This window comes from Pogoniulus pusillus, chromosome 30, assembly GCF_015220805.1.
Source record: "Pogoniulus pusillus isolate bPogPus1 chromosome 30, bPogPus1.pri, whole genome shotgun sequence".
NCBI lineage: Eukaryota > Metazoa > Chordata > Aves > Piciformes > Lybiidae > Pogoniulus > Pogoniulus pusillus.
Genome location: NC_087293.1, coordinates 16,483,992 through 16,507,511, shown reverse-complemented (window position 1 = coordinate 16,507,511; position 23,520 = coordinate 16,483,992). Strand labels below are relative to the sequence as shown.

General features: G+C 59.4%; 2 protein-coding genes across 5 annotated transcripts in view; one reads left to right on the top strand and one right to left on the bottom strand.

Annotated features, from left to right (window-relative positions):
• HORMAD2 (HORMA domain containing 2) overlaps positions 1-4,888 on the bottom strand; it is a 33,069-nt gene extending 28,181 nt beyond the window's left edge. For all 3 annotated transcript variants that reach the window (XM_064168326.1, XM_064168328.1, XM_064168327.1), the window contains exon 1: positions 4,765-4,888. In XM_064168326.1, the coding sequence (XP_064024396.1) occupies positions 4,765-4,803 (39 nt within the window). In that variant the 5' untranslated portion in view covers positions 4,804-4,888. The remainder of the gene's footprint in view (positions 1-4,764) is intronic.
• LOC135188709 (acyl-CoA dehydrogenase family member 11-like) lies at positions 4,596-22,858 on the top strand. Of its 2 annotated transcripts, XM_064168324.1 has the most exons (15): positions 4,610-4,815; positions 9,275-9,507; positions 10,085-10,184; positions 10,616-10,733; positions 12,242-12,384; positions 12,496-12,645; positions 13,826-13,920; positions 14,511-14,610; positions 15,370-15,510; positions 16,235-16,327; positions 16,635-16,742; positions 21,118-21,289; positions 21,892-21,958; positions 22,379-22,526; positions 22,714-22,858. In XM_064168324.1, the coding sequence occupies exons 1-14, from the start codon at positions 4,699-4,701 to the stop codon at positions 22,503-22,505; spliced, it is 1,764 nt and encodes a 587-aa protein (XP_064024394.1). In that variant the 5' UTR covers positions 4,610-4,698; the 3' UTR covers positions 22,506-22,526; positions 22,714-22,858. The 2 variants fall into 2 exon arrangements, with proteins under 2 accessions (XP_064024395.1, XP_064024394.1); XM_064168325.1 differs by having other exon boundaries at positions 4,596-4,815; positions 22,379-22,858.
• The last annotated feature ends 662 nt before the right edge of the window (positions 22,859-23,520 follow it).

Below are 23,520 nucleotides of genomic sequence, written 5' to 3'. Positions count from 1 at the left end.
GGGTGGTGAGGCACTGGGACAGTGGCCCACAGGAGCTGTGGAGGGTACAAGCCTGGAAGTGCACAAAGGAAAGCTGTATGGGGCCTGCAGCAAGCTGGGCCAGTAGAGGGTGTCCCTGCCCATGGCAGGGGGTTTGGAACTGGATCATCTTTAAGGTCCTCTCCAACCCATTCTGTGACACTATGATTCCCTGGTCCCCATACTGTGGAGAGAAGAGGGATTAAATGTCCAAAGCATAGTTCCCAAGAGATCTGAGGTGACTGTAACAGGTTGCCCAGGGACATAGCTGAGTCCCCATGCCTGGAGATATTCAAGGCCCGGCTGGACAAGGCTCTGAGCAGCTTGCTCTAGTGAGGGATGTCCCTGCTGACTGCAGGGGGCTGGACTGGATGCCCTTTGGAGGTCTCTTCCTAGCCAGAGCGTTCTATGACTGACTCCCTCCGATGCAGCCTGCACTGGGCAGTCCTTTGCTCCCCTTCTGTCAGAGCTGGGCATGCCCACCTCTTCCACTGCCCCAACACTTCTGAGGGAGGGCTGTTAGGTGCCAGCGTGGAGTTTTCTGCCAGTTCAGCTCCACAGACTTAACTGTGGAGCCCAACAAGTGGCAGTGCCGGGGTGCCCTGTGCTGTTGCACCAGAGTCTGCCCTCTGCCAGGGCTTCCTCTGAGCTCCAGCACAGCCTGAACCTGCCAAGGCCACGCACAGACCTGGCTTTGAGAGGCACTTGAACAGCGAGCTGTGAACGTGCCTGTGGCTGGAGCTGCTGTCAGTCCTAAGCACTGTGTGATGTTAGCATTAACTCCGTGGAAAGTACACTAAATGTAGTGCCCTTATTAGCTCATGGCTGCTCTCCCAGCTAATGAAGCTCTGCACACACCTAACGAGCCCACATTAGTTTAGTCAAATATGTGTCAAAGCCTCCTGGTGCATCTTCCTGGACTCACTAAACTGGCAGCAACCCAACTGAGATCAGTGCAGGCAACAGAAAGGGTTCCCACCTCCCCGGGCACAGACGTGCCAGCTCCAAACCTGAGGAGTCAGAGTGCCAGCACTATCACACTGCCAAGCTTCTACCTTAGAGGACTTTTTCTTCTGCCTGGTCTGTAAAAGCTGCTGAGTAGCCATCCTGTATTTCAAAGCCCTGCTTTCCACTTGGTATTAAAACCTGGGGAAAGAAGGTATGAGACACCTGGAAAATACTCAGACACTGCAATTTCTCACCCTCCATCCACTAAGAAGAAGATTCTTCAGTTGACCTAAGTCTGTCTGCCAGCCAGGACAAAGCAGACCAAGGATACTCCACAGCACCACCTGAGATTCTGCAGAGCAAGAGAACTCCTCACTCCCTGCCAAACGATCAATAGGATTTGAAATTCAGGGCCACAACTGTACCTGGTGCCTCTTCAAAATGCAGTTCTCATCTATCCAAACCACAAACGTTAATTTCTACAACCATTTAAGAAGTGTGAAGGGGGAATGGGAAAGAACTGGAAGGCTGCCAACAGCAGCCAATATTTTAGCAAGGGTAAGCAGGAAACACAGGAGCATCAATCGTGGCTGGAATAGAGGAATGATTCTTCTGGGACACCTTGAAAGGATGGGGGCAGGGGGAAAGAGAGGGGAAGAGGGAGAGAAATGCACATGGTTGCAGTGAGATCAGGCCCTGTTAGACAAGGCTGGGATTAAAGGGGGAAATACTCTCTTTACAATAATGAAAAGCTGATTGATAAAGGCAATAAAAAGTGGACATCAGATCTTGCACACTTCGGTGGGGGGCTTGATTTAGCACCACCTGACACGGTGATTAAAACCTTCCATTAGACGGAATTAACTCGGGCCTCGTGTTAACGGCCCTGAAAAACGGCTCCCTGGGAGACCTCGGCGTGGAGCTGGTAATGGAAGGCAGCACCACTAAGAGCTCCCCGGAGGAGCTTTGCCTTGTCCACAGCTGCTCAGCATCGCTGCTAGCAATCAGAATGGCAAGAGCAGGGTGGCTCGATCTACATCGTGAGCCAAGGCAGCAGCTTTTCATCAGGGCAGCTGATCTAACCCTGCTCTGCATTTGTACCTTTTGGGCTTTCTTCTCTCCCTCTCTCTTTTTCTTCCTCCCCCCCACCCATGCAAGCCTCATTTCCATGTGTTGGCAGTCATTAAGACATGTTGATTGGAACACGGTGACAGCTTTTACGCTAAATTTAGCCCTTCATTTGGTAATGAGGACAGATCACAGCTATAAAAGCCTATTTCAACAAATACACACCTGCGATTTCTCTTCCTTTTTTCAAACACGTTAAATATTTCAGGCGAAGCCTATTTTGTCAGTCACGACCGGCTGAGCGCTGCCAGCAGGGCAGACAAAGGCATTAATCCAACGGGAGGTTGCCGGCTAAAGAAAGCTGACTCCAGTGAGCCAGGGAGATCACCAAGCGGAGTTCCCTACCCGCTCCTAACCGATTCACTGCGCACCCAGGCTGGGCCTCGCCGCTCCGCCCTGCCTCTGCCGCCGCAGCCTCACCCGGGCCCCAGGCTGTGCTTGCTCCCAGGCTGAGAGAGGCCAGAACCGCACACCAGAGACACTTCAGCATCTAGGGCAGAAAGTCCTAACCGGCAGGCACCGAACCTCTTCCCCATCACCTCAGCAGCCTCTCGGTCTGCCCCGGGCACTTGGCCCCCTCAGGCCTCACCTCAGGCCGTGCCAGGCCACAGCAGGCCCCCAGAAAGCTAAAGCAGGCTTAGAAGCCTCGGTCGGGGCCGCGTTTGCGTCTGGCTCTTTAATCGAAGCTCAGGTCTGCACATGGGGCCAGCTCCAGCCCTGGCGCCTGAGCTGGGGGCCCTGGGGCGCAGGGGGCTGTAACCGAGGACCTCCTGCGACAGGAGGCGGCCCCCGGGAGCACAGGAGCCCACGAGGCAGGGCGCCCTGAGGCGCAGGGGCCCGTCAGGGAGGAGGCTGCCCCAGGGAGGAGGCTGCCCCAGGCAGGGGGCTCCCCTGAAGCAGAGAATACCTGAAGCAGGGAGTCCGCTGAGCCTGGTGCCCTCCTCCTCCTCCTCGCCGTCTCTGCGGGGGTCACCGAGCCCCTGCGGCGCCGTGGGCGGTCCCGCGGGCGCCCCCTGCCGGCCGGGCCCCAGGGCGGCTGCAGCTGGCGGCGGCGAGGCAGAGGCTTCGCACCCCCCGGGCGCCGGCAAGGGGCACGGCACCGTCCCGGCAGCTGGCACCGTCCCGGCAGCTGGCACGGCTGCCACGGGGGGGTCCCAGCCGTGCCCTTCCCCAGGCCCGGCCACGGCGGCTTAGTGCCGCACTCGGCGGTGCAGGCAGGGCGAGGGCACCCCGGTGGAAAAAGCAGCAGTGGGGGGCAGGAGGTCCTCAGATGAAAGCTGCCGTGAATGGGGATGCCAGCCCCGATGGGCACCTGGCACCGTGCCCAGAGCAGATGCCACCAGCAGGACCACAAAATCACTCAGAGTGGAAAAGACCTTTAAGACCATTGAGTCCAACTGTTAATGCTGCCTGGGCACCACCAAACCATGGCGCTCAGCACCACAGCTACACAGCTTGGAGACCCCTCCAGGGATGGGGACACCACCACTGCCCTGGGCAGCCTGACAGCCCTTTTGGGAAAGAAATTGTTCCTCATGTCCAACCTAAACCTCCTCTGGGGCAACTTGAGGCTGCTTCCTCTTGTCCTGTCACTTATTCCTTAGGAGCAGAGCCCCACCTGGCTCCAACCTCTTTTTAGGGCATTGTAGAGAGTGAGAAGTTGTCCCCTGAGCCTCCTTGTCCTTTCAGGAATCCCAGAATCAAGCAGGTTGGAAGAGAGTTCCAAGCTCATCCAGTCCCACCTAGCACCTAGCCCATGGCACCAAGTGCCTCAGCCAGGCTTTGCTTCAGCACCTCCAGCCACAGCCACTCCACCACCTCCCTGAGCAGCCCATTCCAATGCCAATCACTCTCTCTGACAACAGCTTCCTCCTAACATCCAGCCTAGACCTGCCCTGGCACAGCTTGAGGCTGTGTCCCCTTGTTCTGTGGCTGGCTGCCTGGCAGCAGAGCCCAACCCCACCTGGCTACAGCCTCCCTGCAGGCAGCTGCAGACAGCAATGAGCTCTGCCCTGAGCCTCCTCTGCTGCAGGCTGCACCCCCCCAGCTCCCTCAGCCTCTCCTCACAGGGCTGTGCTCCAGGCCCCTGGCCAGCTTCGTCGCCCTTCTCACTCCCAGCAATTGAGGAGGACGCTGGTGGGCAGAAGCCCCCTGGGAATGCCAGCTAGCTGCAGGCTGGTACAGGGCACAGGACGCCTGAGCCCTGGCGCTCTCCCAGCCTGTCTCCTGGCCCCTTTCCAAGGACCTTTCCCCTAGTTGCGCCGGAGCAGCTGCTGGAAGGCTCCACCCCAGGGGAGGGGAAACGATGTTTGTTTTTGCGTTGAGAACAACTCCCCGACCCCGAAGCGAAGCGGCTGTGGAGCTGCCCCCGGCCCAGGGCGCGGGGCCGGCGGTGGGCAGCGCAGGTGCGAGCCCAGCGGCAGGCGCTGCGGGGCCATGCTCGCCTGGCGCCCGCTCTGCCAGCGGTGCCCGCAGGCCGTGGCTGCGCGGCGCCTCCTCCGCCCCGCCGGCAGCGCTGCCAGCCGCCGCCCGCTGCCCAGCGCTTCGGCGGGGCACGGGCAGCAGGCCGGTGCGCAGCAGAGACCGCGGCTGGGAGAGCAGGAGATGCCTCTTGCGAGGAGCGACACGGGGACCCTCTTCCACGAGGAGCCCCAGACTGGCAACCCCTACCTGGAGGACGCTTTGCTGCGGAGCTACCTGCGGACGCATCTGCCCCCCCAGGTCTGGCGGCGGTGCTGGGGGTGCCGGCGGGCAGCGCCCCGGCTCTGCCTGGGCTGCTGCTTGGCACCCTGCATCCACCGTTTCTCCGGGCTGCTTTTGTGCCTTCAGCTGTTAAAACAGGGAGGGGGAGGGGGAAATGATCAGCAGAACTTCCCACTTGGCCGGCTCCGGTGGGTGCAAGGCTGACAAATGCTGCCCGGCCGTGCAGAGGAGCACAGAGTGGCTGAGTGGAGTTGGGCCCCCGCTGGCCCAGCAGAGTGGATGCCCTGGCTGTTGCCAGGGCTGTTTGGGGGTGCTCAGTCTCCTTCTGTTGTTGTTTTGGGATGTCCAGACTCCTCAGTGACCTTTCTCTGGCCATCCAGGGGAAGCAGTTTCAGAGGAATGGGGGAAATCCCTAAGGTGCTTCCAGGCTCTGCTCTGCTCTTCTGCTTTGCTGCCCTGGGAGGAGAGGATTTTGAGGAAGTGCCCTTCTGAAGGAACGTTCTTAGCTGAGTGCTCAGGAGGATGCCAAGGCCTGATGGGGTTTGCTTCTGCTCAGCACAGGGCATTGGCTTCTCCCAGCTGGTTTTCAGAGAGGTGGGGAGAGACTGAGCTGGAGTCTCCATTCTGGGGGGCTCCAGTCCCACAGGAGCTCCTCTCACTGCCTGTCCTTAGCTCTCACCCCAAGCACCATGTTCTTGGGATGTTCCTTCTGGGGGAGCAGATCCCAGGGAGCAGAGTGAGATCTCTATCTCTGAGTAACTCCAGCAGAAAATGTGATGGCCTGGAGAGCCACAGGGTGGGCAGAGGGCAGGACCTTGCTTTCGGTGGCACTGCCCCTGCCCCTGCCTGCTCTCCAGGTCTGTGAGGGTTGTAAGAGTGTAGTGGTGGCAGCCTTAAGAGCCATCACAAAAGAGAGGAAGAAGGAGCCCCTGCTTAGTACCACTGTGGGAGAAGAGGAGGATGCCTTTGGGGCAGCCACGAAGAGCTTGCACCTTCGGAAGCAGCAGGATTCCTGTCGCCTGAAAACTAAAAGGTGATGGCTCTCAGCAGGGCTGAGAGCTCCCTGTGCTGCTTCCCCAAGGAGACAGTGCTGCAGAGCCGCCAGAGCAGCAGCAGCTCCCTCCCTTTCTGCTCTTGGTCCCAGCGGGGCAGTGTTGCCTCACGGCTGAGAGAGAGCCCAGCCTGGAGCCTGCCCGCAGCCTGCCTGCTCCCTCGCCCTCTCAGCACCTTCCCCCTAGGAGAGCAGCCACAGACGTGTCCCCCCCACCACGCTGGGGGCTGGTCCCTGTGCTTCACCTGTGTTCAAGCAGAAGTCCTGCCAGCATGGGGCAGGATGTTTCTTCCTTTGCTTGCAGCTGATCTCTGGAGAACTCAGCTGCACAGGTTGCACCAGGTTGGGAGAGACCCTCCAGAGGGCATCTTGTGCAACCCCCCTGCACTCAGCAGGGACACCTCCAGCTAGAGCAGGCTGCACAGGGCCACAGCAAGGCTAAGCTTGAATGTCTGCAGGGACAGGGCCTCAGCCACATCCCTGGGCAGCCTGTGCCAGTGTCTCACCACCTTCTGTGCAGAACTTCCTCCTGGTGTCTCAAACCGAATCTGCCCTGTGCCAGTTTCAAACCACTGCCCCTTGCACCTGCTTTTTCAGGGCACCACTGTTGGTCCTTGATCCCCTTGGAGACATCTCTAATACAAAGGGTCCTCTCTTTGCACTCCTCATGGACAATGATTTGCACGTTTCCAGTGTATCCACCCCTGGGACATCAAAGGACAGATGAGGGTGGTGAGCCCTGCTGGGTAGCAGCAGCAGCCTCACCCCAGGTGCTTCCTCCATGTCCTGGGCTCCCTCTTCCTGGCTGTTGTGTGTGACACTGCAGTCAAACACATGAGCTCTGGTTTTGTTCTTCACCTCTGAAGTAAACCCATCCCCTTGGTACCCCTGTGTGTGGCCAGGGCAGAGGCTGGCAGCAGGGCAGGCAGAGTGCTGTGGAGCTGTGGGTGAGGTGAAGGCACTGTGCTGGTTTGAGTCCCCTGCAGGGTGCTGACTCTCTGGTAGTCCCATATCCTTCTGCCCAGGAAGCACCAAGCAAACAGTCCAAAGGTCTCTGCGTTTCAGGGATCAGCAAAGTCCCTGAACTTTGGATTCTGAAGTTCATAGAATCACAGAAAGGCTCAGGTTGGAAGGGACCTCAGATCTCATCTACTCCGAGCTCCCTGCCGTGCCCAGGGACACCTCTCAACTAAGGTGCTCAAGGCCTGACCTTGAACACATCCAGGCAGGAGGCAGCCACAGCCTCCCTGGGCAACCCCTTCCAGAGTCTCACCACCCTCCTACTGAAGAACTTCTTCCTCAGCTCCACTCTAACCCTGCTCTGCCTCAGCTTCAAACCATTCCCCCTTGGCCTGGCTCCAGACACCCTCATAAGAAGTCCCTCTGCAGCCTTCCTGTGGGATCCCTTCAGGCACTGGCAGGCAGCTCTAAGGTCTCCCCAGAATCTAATCTTCTCCAGGCTGACCAACCCCAGCTCCCTCTGCCCGTCCTCACAGCAGAGCTGCTGCAGCCCAGGGAGGCTGTGGATGTCCCCTCCCTGGAGCAGCTCAAGGCCAGGCTGGATGAGGCCTTGGGCAGCCAAATGTAGCTGAGAGGTGCCCCTGCCCGTGGCAGGGAGCCTGGGGTAGATGAGCTGTGCCCTGCTGCTCTGCTCTCCAAGTCAGGTTGTTGCTCAGCAGGCTGTGGCCGTGGGCAGCGAGGAGCCCTTGCAGAAGGCAGTTTGCTGTCACCTTGCAGTCAGCATCCGAGGGGGCTGCAGTGAGTCACTGCTCTGCAGGGGCTGCTTGCCCTGCATCAGGTGTGGACAGCAGACTCTGTGCAGGTCAGCCAGGCCGAGGAGAGGCCATGCCAGTCCTCACCCAGGGCTGCGCAGGGAGCTGGATGCAGGGTGGAAATCTGAACCCAGACCCCCTGGGTGCCAGGCTGCAGCTCAGATGATTGCTGTGTCCCTCCTTCTCTAATCTTCTAGGCAGGTAATCACAGCCCAGTGGAAGGTTTCCTATCCAGATGAAGGCTTTCTGGCTTTGGCAGCTCTCCCCCTGGCATCCTTCCCCAGCAGTAAATCAGAGAGCGACTGAGGTTGGAAGGGCCTCTGGAGATTGTCTCGTCCAACCCCCCCTGCCCATGAGCATCTGTGCCATTCTCAGGCCTGATACAAAAGCTCCTCTGTCTTTTGTGAAACCCACAGATGCTGCCAAAAGCAACTGAGGAAAATGATTTGAGGCGAGGAGAGAAGTGAGAGCTGAGCACTGCTGTGCCAGCAGCAGCTGGGACAAGGAGTCCAGCTCAGGAGCCCTAAACACAGGGAGGATATGGACCTGATGGAGGGGGTCCAGGGGAGGACTATGAAGGTTGTCAGGGGGCTGGAGCACCTCTGCTATGGGGACAGGCTGAGGGAGCTGGGAGTGTTCAGACTGGAGAAGAGAAAGCCCCAGGGAGACCTTAGAGTGACCTTCCAGTACCTGAAGGGGGCTACAAGAAGGGTTACAGGGAGAATCAGAATCACAGAACCCATCAGGTTGGGAGAGAGCTCCAAGCTCAGCCAGCCCAGCCTAGCACCCAGCCCTGCCCAACCAACCAGACCATGGCACTAAGTGCCCCAGCCAGGCTTGGCTTCAACACCTCCAGCCACGGCCACTCCACCACCTCCCTGGGCAGCCCATTCCAATGCCAATCACTCTCTCTGCCAACAACTTCCTCCTCACATCCAGCCTAGACCTGCCCTGGCACAGCTTGAGGCTGTGTCCCCTTGTTCTGGGGCTGGCTGCCTGGCAGCAGAGCCCAACCCCACCTGGCTACAGCCTCCCTGCAGGCAGCTGCAGGCAGCAATGAGCTCTGCCCTGAGCCTCCTCTGCTGCAGGCTGCACCCCCCCAGCTCCCTCAGCCTCTCCTCACAGGGCTGTGCTCCAGGCCCCTCCCCAGCCTTGCTGCCCTTCTCTGGACACCTTCCAGCACCTCAACATCTCTCTTGAATTGAGGGACCTAGAACTGGGTGCAGCACTCAAGGTGTGGCCTGAGCAGTGCTGAGAGGGTGAGTGGTTTGAAATGAGAGCAGAGCAGATTTAGATTGGATGTGAGGAACAAGTCCTGCACCATGAGGCTGCTGGAACACTGCAACCGATCACCCAAGGAGGTAGCTGAGGTCTCATCCCTGGAGATGTTCAAGGTGAGGCTCCACAAGGCTCTGAGCAACCTGCTCTAGTGGGGGATGTCCCTGCAGGCTGCAGGGGGTTGGACTGGATGAGCTTCGGAGGTCCCTTCCAGCCCAGCCCCTTCTGTGGTTCTGTGTCCTGCAGGCACGGAAGGGCCAAGGGGCAAGAGGCCACTCACAGCACAGCACCGTGCGGGCAGTGCTCTGCCTCCCTGCCAGGACACAGCCCTCTGCCTGCCAGGGCGTGCTGAAGGGCTGCTCTGGTTGCTTCACAGGTGCTGGAGGAGGTGAATCAGGAGCTGGAGAGGTTCGGGAGCCGCCTGCTCAGCCAGGTGAAGCCTCTGGGGTGGGAGTGTGAGCTGAACCCCCCCGTGTTTCGCCAGTACGATGCCTGGGGGCAGCGGCTGGATCAGATCCTCACCTGCTCAGCCTGGAGGAGGATCAAAGGCATTGCAGCAGAAGAGGGGCTGATTGCTGAGGCCTACGAGAGGAGGTTCTCCAGCTGGAGGTAACTGGGGGCTGGGAGCCGCTGGGTGCCTGCCTGCTTACTCTCAGCTGGGCATCCTGAGCTGGTGCCGTGTGATGGGCACCAGGTGAGGCACGGACGGGAGCAGCCCCGCAGCGAGCCGCAGCTCTGCCTGCTCCGGTGCTCCAGCCCGGCAGTGGTGAGCCCTAACCGACGGCCTCCAGTGGCTCTTAGCATTCCCTGGTGTCCCCCTCCTGCCCCTGGGGCCCAGCACTTCCCTGCTCCACTCCTGCCTCCCGTGTGGTAGCTGTAACACAGCTCCTGGGCTGGGGGTCGCTGGCAGCCTCTGCAGATCATCCAGCCCAGAGCTCTGCTTTCCAAGAGCTGCACTCGATGGCAGCAGCTGGCAGGCAGTGCCTCCTGGCCAGCCCTGTGCTGGCACTCTCCTGGGGACTGAGCATCTGCTGCTGCTCCTCTCTCCCTCACTGAAACAGCTCTGCCCCCCAGGGCTGATGCTGCCCAGTGCTGGCTCTGTGTTGTCCCACTCTGCTCCAGCTGCTTCTGGTCCTGCTGCCGTGGAGCTGCTGTGTAACCTCTGACTCTGCTCTTCCCCTCCCAGCCGCCTGCACCAGGCTGTCAAACTCTACCTGTTCTCAAGCTTCTCTGGAGGCTTCAACTGCCCACTGGCCATGACTGATGGAGCAGCCAAAGTCATTGAGGTATGAGCTCGGCTGGTCCCTGAGGGCACAGCCCCTAGCCTGGCAGCGCTGGTTCCAGGCTGCCCTGAGGGCACAGCCCCTAGCCTGGCAGCGCTGGTTCCAGGCTGCCCTGAGGGCACAGCCCCTAGCCTGGCAGCGCTGGTTCCAGGCTGGAGCACTGGGCAGGGCTGGAGGAGAGCTGCTTTGCCTCCTGGCTCCTTACTCTCTGGTTCAGTTCCACCTCCCACTGCCTTTCTGCTTTAGTTAGAGACTTTGTGCCCAGGCTGCCTGCAGTCTTTCCCTGCAGCACTGGGCACAGCCAGGCCTGTGCTGCCCATGAAACTGTGCCTCTGCAGCTGGCTGGGGAGGTGTCCTGTATGGTTTGCTAGGAGCTACTTTGTTCTCCTGCTCCTTGGGTTTTCATCTTAGGTTCTTTGCCCTGCTCCAACCAGTCCCTAGGAGTGCCTGGATCTCTGAGGAGTGCTTTTGAGCACCTGACCACTCGGGACCCCGAGAAGTTCTGGACCTCTGGGCAGTGGATGACGGAGCGCAGGGGAGGCTCTGATGTGGGTAGGTGTCCTGGGGGTGGCAGCAGCTGCAGCAGTGCTGAGATCATAGAACCACAGAACTGACCAGGTTGGAAAAGACCTCTTAAGATCATCCAGTCCAGCCTATCACCTAACCCTGCCAGTCATCTAACCCCTGGCACTGAGTGCCTCATCCAGCCTCCTTTTAAACACCTCCAGGGATGGGCACTCCACCACCTCCCTGGGCAGCCCATTCCAATGCCAATCACTCTTGCTGTGGACAACTTCTTCCTAACATCCAGCCTGAACCTGCCCTGGCACAGCTTGAGGCTGTGTCCCCTTGTTCTGTGGCTGGCTGCCTGGCAGCAGAGCCCAACCCCACCTGGCTACAGCCTCCCTGCAGGCAGCTGCAGGCAGCAATGAGCTCTGCCCTGAGCCTCCTCTGCTGCAGGCTGCACCCCCCCAGCTCCCTCAGCCTCTCCTCACAGGGCTGTGCTCCAGGCCCCTCCCCAGCCTTGCTGCCCTTCTCTCAACACCTTCCAGCACCTCAACATCTCTCTGGAATTGAGAGACCTAGAACTGGACACAGCACTCAAGGTGTGGCCTTAGCAGTGCTGAGATGTGTCAATGAGAGCTGAGGTAGGGAAGGGTCACCCACCCTGAAGGGCAGCAAGGAGCTGCAGATGTGGTGCTTTAGGATAGAGTTTAGTGGCCCTGGTCATTGGGATGTGGTTAGACTCCATCATCTTGGAGATCTTTCCTGACCCTAATGATTCTGTGGTTCTGTGAACTCCACTCTGGAGACAGAGAGCAAAGGGCTCAGCTGTGAGCCAAAGCTGTGCACACTGCAGGAGCCCTGGGCCTGGAGCACCAGAGACTCACAGGCTCACAGGATGCCAGGGGCTGGAAGGGACCCATCGAGATCACCGAGTCCAACCCCTGCCAGAGCAGGACCAGACAGTGCAGCTCAGGGCACACAGCAACACAGCCAGACAAGCCTGGGAAGGCTCCACAGAAGGAGGCTCCACAGCCTCTCTGGGCAGCCTGTGCCAGGGCTCTGGGACCCTGCCAGGCAAGAAGTTCCCCTTGTGCTGAGCTGGAACCTCCTGTGCTGCAGCTTCCATCCACTGCTGCTTGTCCTAGCCCAGGGAACACAGAGGCACAGAATGGGCTGGGTTGGAAGTGACCTCCAAAGCTCATCCAGTCCAGCCCTCTGCAGTCAGCAGGAGCATCCTCAGCTAGATCAGGCTGCTCAGAGCATCCAGGCTGGGGTAGCTCCTAAGGAAAGGGAGGCCGTGGGTTGGTGCCTCCTGCCTGCACAGCACTGCCCCTGCCCGCTGCCGGCCGGAGCCCAGGCTGGAGGTTAAGTGGAGCATGGTTCCTCCCTAGAGCTTAACTCTGCCTGCTTGCTCACCCAGGGTGAGGGAAAGAGATTAGCACCTAATCCACTCTGACAGCAAGAGGTGACTTAAAAGAGCTGCTGCTGGAAGCAGGAGCAGCACTGATGGCTCCAGACCTCTGCTCAGGCCACGCTGCTCTCCTTCCTTGCAGGCAGTGGCACCGAGACAGTGGCCAGCAAGCAGCCAGATGGGACATACCTTCTGCATGGCTTCAAGTGGTTTACTTCTGCTGCTGATTCTGACATGGCACTCACCCTGGCCAGGATAGCAGATGCTGAGGGGCAGGTGAAACAGGTCTGTTGGGTGGTGGGAGCAGGTGGAGGAGCAGAGGCTGTTCTCCTCTTGCCCCTTCCCCTTTATGTCCTTGCAATGACAGCCTCTTTCCATGCCTTTCGCTGGCCCCAGGGCTCCAGTGGCCTCTCCCTCTTCTTCCTGAGGGTGCGAGATGAGGCAGGGAAGCTGAACAACATCCAGGTGCAAAGGCTGAAGGACAAGCTGGGCACACGGCAGATGGCAACAGCAGAGCTGTGGCTGCATGGAGCCAGAGCTGAGCTGGTAGGTAGGGCTTCATCTTCCTCTGGGCATCAGCTGCAGTCTGAGGGGCTTGGTGGTGAGGCCAACTGCAAAAGTGCCTCTCCTCCCCCTCTGGGGCTGGCTCTCCTTTGCAGAACGCTTCAGCAGTGGGGGTTGGGGCTGAGAAGAGCTCAGGCAAAGATGGGAGGGAAGAGAAAAAAGCCAAACAAAACCGTTTTAGGCTGGGGATCTCCCTCTGCAGGGAGACTGGCAAGTGTGAGGGGACAGGACCAGAGGAAGCAGCCTCAAGTTGCCCCAGGGGAGGTTTAGTTTGGACATGAGGAACAATTTCTTCCCAAAAGGAACTGTCAAGGCCTGGCCCAGGCTGCCCAGGGCAGTGCTGGAGTCCCCATCCCTGGATGGGTTTCCCAGCTGTGTAGCTGTGGTGCTGAGGGCCATGGCTGAGTGGTGCCCTGGCACTGCTGGGCTAAGGGTTGGACTCGATGGTCTTAAAGGTCTCTTCCAACCTAGGCAGTTCTGTGGCTCTGTGAGTGGCCCAGCTGAGGGACAGCTCTGAGTAGCAGGGGGTAGGCAGAAGCAGCAGGGATCAGAGCTGATGCTGTTGACAGAGTCACAGAATCACAGAATCCTTTTGGTTAGAGAAGCCATTTGAAGCTCACCCAGTCACAGAGTCATAGGATCCACCAGGTGGGAAGGGACCTCCAGGCTCACCCAGTCACAGAGTCATAGGATCCACCAGGTGGGAAGGGACCTCCAAGCTCACCCAGTCACAGAGTCATAGGATCCACCAGGTGGGAAGGGACCTCCAGGCTCACCCAGTCACAGAGTCATAGGATCCACCAGGTGGGAAGGGACCTCCAAGCTCACCCAGTCACAGAGTCATAGGATCCACCAGGTGGGAAGGGACCTCCAGGCTCACCCAGTCACAGAGTCATAGGATCCACCAGGTGGGAAGGGACCTCCAGGCTCACCCAGTCCAGCCATGCTCTAACTCTGCCCAGGCTGGGGCTCAGCCGTGGCCCTCAGCACCACGTCTGTGCCTCCAGGGATGGGCACTCAGCCACCTCTCTGGCAGTGTCTGAACCAAGGCAGCAAGCAGCTCTTTGTGCAGCCTGCTGAGTGGGCAGCCTGCATCTGCCTGCTGGGGCTGAGGTGTCTGTGTGCCCACCCCAGCAGCCTGTGTGCTCCTCCCTGCTTTCAGATCTCCGCCGAGGGTCGTGGAGTCTCCTTCATCTCCCACATGCTGAACATAACTCGGATCCACAATGTCATTTGTGCAGTAGCTTCCATGAGGAGGTGAAGGCAGCCTGGAGCCCTCCAGAGCTGAAGCAGCAGCTCCTCATCATGAGGGCACTTGGCAAGGAGCAGCACTGCAGCCACTTGGGCACGGGGCTGGGGGAGGTTGGCCTGGGTTTGGGGTGCTGGAGCTGGGCAGGGTTTCAGTCTGGAGAGGAGAAGGCTCCCAGGTGACCTTATTGTGACCTTTCAGTATCTTAAGGGGGCTACAAGAAAGCTGGGGAGGGACTTTTTAGGCTGTCAGGTAAGGATAGGACTGGGGGGGGATGGAAGAGAACTGGAAATGGGGAGATCCAGACTGGATGTTAGGAAGAAGTTCTTTACAGTGAGGGTGGTGAGAGCCTGGCAGGGGTTGCCCAGGGAGGAGGTGGAAGCCTCATCCCTGGAGGTGTTTAAGGCCAGGCTGATGAGGCTGTGGGCAGCCTGATCTAGGGTATGGCAGGGGGTTGGAGCTGGCTGATCCTTGTGGTGCCTTCCAGCCCTGACTGGTTGCATGATGCTAGGGTTGTTCCTGTGGGCAAGGCTGGAAGGGGAAGGTCAGAGGTGGGAGGCTGCTGGTCTGACTGCTCCCCTGGCTGCCTCCTCTCTAGGATGGTCAGCCTGAGCAGGGAGTACGCCCGCAGGAGGGTTGCTTTTGGGAAGCTCCTCCAAGACCACCCCCTCCACGTGCAGACGATAGCCAGGATGGAGGTAAGGCTCTGGGGAGCTCAGAACCTGTTGGTGAGAATAGAGATCCTCAGCTGCTGCTGCTGGGCACAACCAGCTGGGGCTGCAGGGCTGCTCCTGCTGCAGGAAGCTGTATCAGATCCCACCTGGTGGCAGCCCCTGGCGTCTCTGCTGGCCTTCAGGTTAGCCTGGGCAGCAGCTGCTGGAGGAAAGGAGAGCCAGAGCTCATGGCATGCACCTGCTATGGGATGGCAGGACCTCCAAAGCTGGGCAGCAGCACCAGAGCTCAAGCATGACACCAGACTCCTGAACTGCAGCTAACAGCCTTGTCCAGGGCTGGCCCAGGCTCAGCAGAGATGTTCACATCGCTGTGCACAGAGGCTACAGGGCTCCAGCTCCTGATGCTCCCAAATCACAGCTTGCCAGGGGAAGAAGCTGCTCTTCAAGAGACCTCTGGGTGACCTTGCAGAGGCTGCTGCTCAGAGGCTGACCATCAGCTGTGGGGGGTTGTAAGCTGGGTGTCTGCCAGGAGCCTTGCAGAGGCTCTCAGTCACCTTCTCCCTCTCCTCATCCCAGGCTGCAGTGCCCAAGAGCAGCAGCCCCAGACCAACTTTGCTGTTTCACCCTTTGTGGCTTGGCCAGTGAGTGGCCACTGGCCCCGAAGCTCTGGGCCTGTAGGGGCAGGGCTGGCATTGTGCCCAGGTGCCTTTGAGGCAGTCTGCTGGCAGCTGAGCAGAGCAGGCTGGACACAGCCCCTGAGCCTCCCCCCTTGTGCCCCTGCAGGTGCAGACACGAGGAGCCTTCCTGCTGATGATGGAGGTGGTTCACCTGCTGGGGCTTGCAGAAACCAACATGGCAAGTGAGCAGCAGCAGCTGCTCCTCAGGCTGCTGGTGCCAGTGGCCAAGCTGTACACTGGGAAGCAGGTATGGAACAGCCACTTGGATCAGCCTGGGGAGAGGATTGATTGCCGTGGCCAAGGGCAGTCCTGGCAGAGCCCCTCAGGGCCTGCAGCAGGTGCTGCTCTGCCCAGCCTGGGCCCTGTGCCTGGGAGCTTTGTCCCTGTGCTCTGGAGGCCTCCTGGTCAGCATGGAAGCACAGAATCCTGCACTTCCATCATCCTATGACCAGCTCTGATCTGTCTGTGAAGCACTCCACAGGCCACCAAAGGGCACTGCTGGGACTGCCCCAAAGCCAAGGTGGGACACTGAGCCCTGGGGAATGTCTTTCCCCTGGGTAAGAACCAGTAGAAGGTGTTGATAGGTTAGCATCAGCCTTCACTCCTGGGGCCTGTCCCTCTTCTTACTGCCCTCATGTGAAGCACTCAGAGGCAAGCAGAAGGTAAAGACTCTCTGGACTAGAGACAGACTCCCATGTCCCAGGCAGAGCACAGCTCTACCCTTACCCGGAGAGGACCCTGCTGAGATAGACCCAGGCAGGATCTAGGTCCTGACTGCCCCTGCAGGTCCCCTCTCAGGGTTATTCCTCAGCCTTCATTCCTTGGGCTGCTCCTGCCTGTCCCAGGTAACCTGCTTCAGCAAACCAGCACCCAGTCAGCCCCGTCCCAGCAGGAGCTACTCTGATGCTGGAGGTCTCCAGCTGCTGCTTGCCCCTGTGCAGTGTGGCTCACGGCAGCTCTGCACCCCGCAGGCTTCTGCTGTTGCTGTGGAGGCGATGGAGAGCTTGGGAGGCCAAGGCTACATGGAGGACACAGGCTTGCCAGTCATCCTCCGTGACAGCCTGGTAAGAGAGCAGCAGCTCCTCTGCCTCACCTGTCCCCTGCACAGCACTCCAGGCGTGCTCAAGGGGACCCTCCCCCTGCCCAGGATGGTAACCGACTCCTCACTGCCCTCCTGCTGCGCTCAGCCGGCCCTGGGCAGGGTCGTGGTCGGCTCCTGGCGCTGGGCTGGCTCAGCACTGCCCCTCCCTCACCACTGCCCCTGTCCTCTTGGGCTGACCACCTCTGGAGCTCTCCTCTTTGCCTCCTCACATCCCCCCTCCTTCACTGCAGTCACCCCAAGAGGTTTCTCTGTTCTGCTCTCCCCACCAGGTGCTGTCCATATGGGAGGGGACCACCAATGTCCTCTCCCTCGATGTCCTGAGGTCCCTCAGCAAGAGCCAGGGACAGGTGATGGCTGCCTTCTTCTCCGCGGTGCAGGTGAGCCCACATCAGCAGCACTGCTGGGCCTGGCCTGCCCCCCTGGGCAGGCTCTGCTTTAGCACCAGCCCACGCTGCAGGCTCAGACCCCCAGGGGATGTGAGCAAGCCAAGAGAGCTGCCTGCCCTTTGCCCAGCCCCTTACAGAAGCAGGAGGCAGGCAGTGCTCACTGTGGCATCCTCCTGTGCCACCAGGCAGTGCAGAGGCTTCCACCTGAGCTTTGGGGAGCTCTGCACTGCCAGGGCTCCTCGAGCCAGGCAGCAGCCGAGGAACACTTTAACGTGAGTCACCTCCCTGAATCCAAAAGAGCTTTGTGGTTCTGCTTCTTGCCTGGAAGAACACCACGAGGCTGCTGGACACTAAACCCTCACTGGGGCTACCTGCTGCATTGTGGCTTTCTATTTTTGCTCCCACTGAAAAGCTGGAAGAAGCCAAGGGGGTTCCCTTGCTGCTGTTCTCTGGCTTTACCTGCAGGCTGCTGTGTTAGAGGTGCTCAAAGCAGCTCGGAGCTTGCTGGGTTGGTCCTTGCTGCAGAGGCAGCTGGGAGGCAGCCCGAGGTGTGCCCGGGGCAGCAGAGGCTGTCCCCTCAGACATGCCATGGTCAGGCCAGATAAACAACCCAGCTGGCATTAGCCCAGACACAGAGGGAGCCCCAAGCACCTGTAGGGCTTGGTTTGGCTGTGTGTAGCCTTCAGTTTCTCATCCAGACCCCAGGAGGAAGGAAAGGTCTGGGGCACTGCACTCCCTGCAGCACTGGCAGCTGGGGAGGTCTTTCACCAGTGGCTTCTGTCACCCTTCTGCTCTGCTGAGCCCCCCCCTGCAGTGCTGGGGCAGCTCTGGAGTGCTCAGCACAGCACAGGCAGGGACCTGCTGGAGCAGGGCCAGAGGAGGTCACAGCAGGGCTGGAAGGGCTGTGCTGGGAGGCCAGGCTGGCAGAGTTGGGGCTGTGCAGCCTGGAGAGGAGAAGGCTCCAGGGAGACCTTCTGGTGGCCTTGCAGCACTGGAAGAGGCTGAGCAGAGAGCTGGGGACAGAGTTTTGAGCAGGGTCTGTTGTGCCAGGACAAAGGGAGATGGTTTGGAACTAAAAGAGGGAGATTGAGTGGAGAGAAGGGAGAAATGTTTGGCACTGAGGGTGCTGAGAGCCTGGCCCAGGGTGCCCAGAGGGGTGAGAGATGCCCCATGGCTGGCACCACTGCAGGTCTGGGGCATTATAAGCAACACTGCAGCGAGAGGCTCTCAAAGCCTGGCAGAAGCTGCCCAGGGGGGGCTGAATCCCCACTCCTGCAGGGGCTTCAAAGAGGCAGAGATGTGGCACTGAGAGCCAGGGCTGAGCAGCAGGCCTGGCAGTTAGAGTGGTTAACCTTGGTGATCTAAAGGTCTTTTCCTACACACCTGAGCCTGTGAGCCCAGAGTTTAACCTGGGCATGTTAGAAAGCTTTTGCTTTGTGCCTTCAGTAGGCAGGCTCCAGGAGAGCAGCCTGGGAGGTGTTCCTGCAGACAGCCTCTGCAGCACTGGCCTGAGTTTCTGCACCAGAATCACTCTCAGGTGACAAACGACCTCTTTTTGAGCTCCTGGTGTCCACCTTCTTTCAGTGTGTGGGTGTCTGGCTCGTTTTGCAGCAGCCTTCCCCTTCCTGTCCAGTGATTAAATCATTTAGCCCTTCCTAAAGGGACTTTTACTGCTCCAATCCATTTCCTTTTTTATTGGTGCCCATAAACCCAGAGCCATTTCTTTTATGGGTGTCCAGCAGGGCTCTCAGCTCGCAGGATTTGTGCCTGCTGACAGGTGGCCATGGAGAGAGCAGCAGTGGCACTTTGCTCCCTGAAGGTCACTCTTCAGGTTCACCACCCCCAGCTGCCTCCAGTCGTTCCTCTTAGCCTTGTCCCTGCCCCTCCCGCCGGAGGGGCACCCTGCAGGGCTGCTGCTGGGCTCTGGCAGCAGAGACTTCCTCAGCTTTGCACAACGTGGGGAGGAGAAGCTGAGTCTTTAGGGCTTCTGCCGCGCTGGCAGGCTTGTCACAGAGCCACAGCTTCACACTTGCGTCAGGTTGGGAGGGACCCTCCAAGGGCATCTTGTCCAGCCCCCTGCAGCCAGCAGGGACACCTCCAACCAGAGCAGGCTGCACAGGGCCACAGCAAGGCTGAGCTTGAAGGTCTGCAGGGACAGGGCCCCAGCCACATCCCTGGGCAGCCTGTGCCAGTGTCTCACCACCCTCACTGGGCAGAACTTCCTCCTGATCTCCAACCTACCTCTGCCCTGCTCCAGTTCCAAACCCTTGCCCCTTGTCCTATCCCCACAGGTCTTTCTGTGCAGTCCCTCCCCAGCCTGCCTGCAGGTCCCCTGCAGATACTGAACTGCAGCTCTAAGGTCTCCCTGGAGCCTTCTCTTCTCCAGGCTGAACAGCCCCAACTCTCAGCCTGTCCCCATAGCAGAAGTTCTCCTGCCCCTGATCATCTTTGTGGCCCCCTCTGGACCCTCTCCAGCCAGGTCCATGTCTCTCTTGTGCCTGGAGCCCCAGAGCTGGGCACAGCCCTGCAGGTGAGCTCCCAGCAGAGCAGAGGGGCAGGATCCCCTCTCTCCATCTCTGCCCAGGCTGCTTTGGATGCAGCCCAGGCTGCCCTTGGCCCTCTGGGCTGCCAGTGCCCATTGCTGGCTCCTGCCCAGCTTCTCCCCCACCAGTACAAACCAACCTGTCCAGAGGGAATCAGTCTGTGGAGTGTCAGGAGAAAGTGGCAAGAGAGGGAGAGAGTCCTGGGCTGCAGCTCAGCTGCGCAGAGCGGTTCAGGTGGCTGTGGCCTGGGCAGACATTTCAGCTTGTACTAAACATTTATGAGCTGGAATTTGGAGCCAGAGCCTTGGGTGTACTTCAGAATTCAATTACAGTCTGCAAAGTGACTCCAAAATAGCAGCAGGCAATGACTTGGGTTAGTCACTCTGGGTTAAACGTGGGCACATCACAGCCTGGTTGTGCTTCTGAGCGCCAGCCCCGTGGGCATCCTGCCCTGGGCATCAGGAAGGGCTGTGCAGGGATGAAGCTCTGCTTGTAGATCAGAATGGAACTGGGGCCATGGGATCTGTTCTCAGCTTTTTCTGTCCCTGGCCACACTGCCCAGCCCTTCACACCTTAGGCAGAGCGAGGCAGGGGGGACAGGATCCCAGAATCCCAAAGTACCTCTGCTGGGAAGAGACCTCCAAGCCCATCCAGTCCAACCTTCAGAACTGCACCAAAGCTCAGCCCTAAACCAAGTCCCTCAGCACCAGCTCCACACACTTTAAACCCCTCCAGAGACAGGGACTCCAGCACTGCCCTGGGCAGCCTGTGCCAGTGTTTGAGAGCCCTTCCAGTGCAGAAATCTGTCCTGAGCACCAGCCTGAGTCTCCCCTGGGGCAGTTTGGAGCCTCTCACTTGCTACCAAGGAGCAGAGGCTGCCTCCTTCCTCGCTGCTACCTCCCTGCAGGGAGCTGTAGAGAGCACTGAGGTCTCTCCCCTCAGCCTCCTGCCTTCCAGCCTGAGCACCCCCAGCTCCCTCAGCGTCTCCTCGCAGAGACGCAGCCCCTCGTAGCCCAGCTGCTGGCAGAGTTTGGCATCTCCCTGCTCACTCTCTGTGGTGCTGGCTCCACCCAAGCTGCTGGGCATCTGGTTCTGCCTTTGGGGACTTTGATTCTGGTTTGCAGCAAGCTCTGAGCTGCTTCTACAAGCTCTCATTAGCATCCCGTGTGCCCAGGGGGCTCTCTGGACTTTTTCTTGGCGCTGGAGCCGAGCTCTGCGCCGCTGTGTTTGCGTTTGCACAGCACACGCTGGGAGTGTTTGTGCAGCAGCTCTGCCTGGGGCGCAGGACAGCATCCCCTGAGGGCTCTGTTTGCCTCCTCCGGCAGCCAGAAGATGCAGGGCTGCGGGTAGCAAGGAGGTGCCGTGAGCAGCAGGGAGCAGAGCTGGGCTCAGCTCGGGGCTGGCTGTGCAGACAGGATCCCAGGCTCACAGGATTGGAGGGAACCCAAAGAGATCATTGAGTCCAATGACAGAGCCTGCCCCCCGCTGCTGCCCCCCAGCCCTCAGATAGTTATAGACATTGATTAGATCCCCTCTCAGCCTTCTCTTCTCCACACTCAGCAGCCCCAGGGCCCTCAGCCTCTCCTCACCAGGCAGTGCTGCAGTGCCCTCATCATTCTCATGGACTCTCTCCAGCAGATCCCTGTCCCTCTTCAACTGGGGAGCCCCAAACTGAACGCAGCACTCAAATGAGGTCTGACCAGGGCAGAGCAGAGGGGGAGGAGAACCTCCCCTTGATGCTGAGGTGTGATGAGGATGAGGTGTGAGGGCCCCAGCAGCCCATTTCCTCTCTGCCACCTTCCCTGTGCCTGTTTCCTTTGCAGAAAAAGCTGGAGGGGGCTTTGAGCAGCCCAGAGCTGGCAGCAGCTGTGAAGCAAACACGAGAAGCTGTCGGCAGCCTCAACCAGTTCATACAAGCAGCTGCTGCCAGGGGGGCACTGACCATGGAGCTGGCAGCAAGAGACTTCTCCTACAGCATAGCAAGGATCTATGCAGGTAGTAGGGGAAGAGGAGAAGGATGGATCTGAGAGCAGGAGAGGGCTAAGGATCGGCCCTGGGGTGGATCTGAGAGCAGGAGAGGGCTAAGGATCGGCCCTGGGGTGGATCTGAGAGCAGGAGAGGGCTAAGGATTGGCTCTGGGGTGGATCTGAGAGCAGGAGAGGGCTAAGGATTGGCCCTGAGATGGATCTGAGAGCAGGAGAGGGCTATGGATTGGCCCTGGGGTGGATCTGAGAGCAGGAGAGGGCTAAGGATTGGCCCTGGGATGGATCTGAGAGCAGGAGAGCAGGAGAGGGCTATGGATTTGCCCTGGGGTGGATCTGAGAGCAGGAGAGGGCTATGGATTGGCCCTGGGGTGGATCTGAGAGCAGGAGAGGGCTAAGGATTGGCCCTGGGATGGATCTGAGAGCAGAAGAGGGCTAGGAAGCAGTCTGGAATGCTCTGGCCTCACACCTGGGTTAAGGGTAGAGTTCAAAGCAGGTTTGGTGTCACCTTCTTTCAAACCAGAGCAGCTCAGCCTGGCAGGTGCAGCTGAGAAGTCAGCAGCCAGCAGTCTGGGCTGGGGCCCAGGGGTACTCACATATCCTCCTCTTCCCCAGGAGCCCTCTTGCTGGAGCATGCAGCTCGGCCTGACGCCTCCTCTGCTGACATCTGTGCTGCTGAAAGGTAAGCAAAGGCCTCCCCTAGCCTGAGCCCTTCTAGATGGTTTCTTCTGCAGTGCTGCTGACCTTGGTGGGGAGACACTGGCACAGGGTGAGGGTGGGGAGACACTGGCACAGGTTTCCCAGGGAGGTGTTCTAGTGAGAGGTGTCCCTGCCTATGGCAGGGGACTGGAACTGGATGTGCTTTGAGGTCCCCTCCAGTCTAAACCCTTCTATGATTCTATGCCTCTGTGCCCTGTGCTGTGGCAAGACCCAGACTCTGCCACCACAGATGGACACAAGCAGGGCTCTGGGTTGGTTGCTGTCAGCACCATGGCTGTTCCCTGCCACAGGGAGCCTCTGTTCCAGCAGATGAGGGGGATCCAAAGTGGGCAGACCTCAAGGTGAAGGCATCACTGACAAACCATTTGTACTCTGTGCCCAGGTGGTGCAACCAGGAGCTGTGTCCCGTGGCTACAGGGCTGGGGAGCAGCAGCTACGAGGCCAAGGCAGCGCTGGCAGACAGTGCACTGGTGTACGAGGGCAGCCCTGCCCACAGCAGCAGGCTCTGACTGCAGGGCAGCAGCAGGCAGGTGAGGAGCCAAAGCCCATCCCAAAGCTCACAGCCTCCGAGCACAGGCACAGTGAAGACATCCCCCAGCCCCTTCAGGAGTCAGCCCCAGCTCCACCACCTGCTGCGGTCTGACCCCCAGCCAGGGGTTGCTGCCGCAGCCACTGAGCTCCAGTCTGAGCTGCTGGACTGTTCCTGCTGTGTCTCAGGCCCAGGTCAGAGAGCCAAGTGAGGCAGCGACTCGAAGCAGCAGCAGCACCTCCAGTGCCAGCTGGTTCTTCAGCCAGGAAAGCAACCCAAATCAGGCTGGAAATGGTCAGAAGCTGATTAAAAGCCACCACTTTGCCCTGGTCACCCCTTCTTTTCCTCTGGTATTTGTGGCTTCCACCCTGGCACCTGCCAGGGATGGGATTTCCTTCCAGGACCTGCTGTAGCTGTGGGGCCAGGAGGTCCTCTCATACAACCAACCTCCACAGCAGGAGCTGGCTCAGGACCCCCAGTCCAGTGGCTGCTCCTGGCCACTCACTTTGGAACTCCACCTGCCCACGCTCCTGGGCAGGGCTGTCAGGAATCTCAGGGCACTGCTTGGGCCAGCTCTTGCTTTTCAGTTCCCCCTTCTGTTCTGCCCTGTCTCAACCAAGCTTTGCTTTTACTTAAACTCACTTGGAGCAGCTTTGCCTTCACGTGGGGACTGCTGGGCCCTTGGGCCCTGCCAAAGCTGGGATTCAGCCCCCAGCCAGCCAGGATGGGCACCAAAAATGTTGTTGCCCAACTGCACTGCAAAGAGGGAACAGAGCACTGCTGCTTGCAGCTCTAGGAACAGTCACCATCAACAGCACTGCTGCTGTGCAGAGCTGGGCTGGGGGAGGGGGATTTGGTGTCCAGAGAGGTGGGAGCTGCCACGTCCCGGGAACACTGCAGGTCAGGCTGGTTGTGGCTCTCAGCAACCTGCTCCAGTTGCTGCCGTCCCTGCTGGCTGCAGGGGCTCGGACTGGATGGCCTCGGAAGGTCCCTTG

What these genes read in the sequence shown, in the direction of transcription:
- LOC135188709 (XM_064168325.1), top strand. Translation starts at nt 4,699, where the DNA reads ATGCCTCTTGCGAGGAGCGACACGGGGACCCTCTTCCACGAGGAGCCC. An exon ending in CAGGGGAGGCTCTGATGTGG is followed by an intron (nt 10,734 to 12,241) that starts GTAGGTGTCCTG and finishes CCTTCCTTGCAG; the next exon opens with GCAGTGGCACCGAGACAGTG. An exon ending in GCAGTAGCTTCCATGAGGAG is followed by an intron (nt 13,921 to 14,510) that starts GTGAAGGCAGCC and finishes CCTCCTCTCTAG; the next exon opens with GATGGTCAGCCTGAGCAGGG.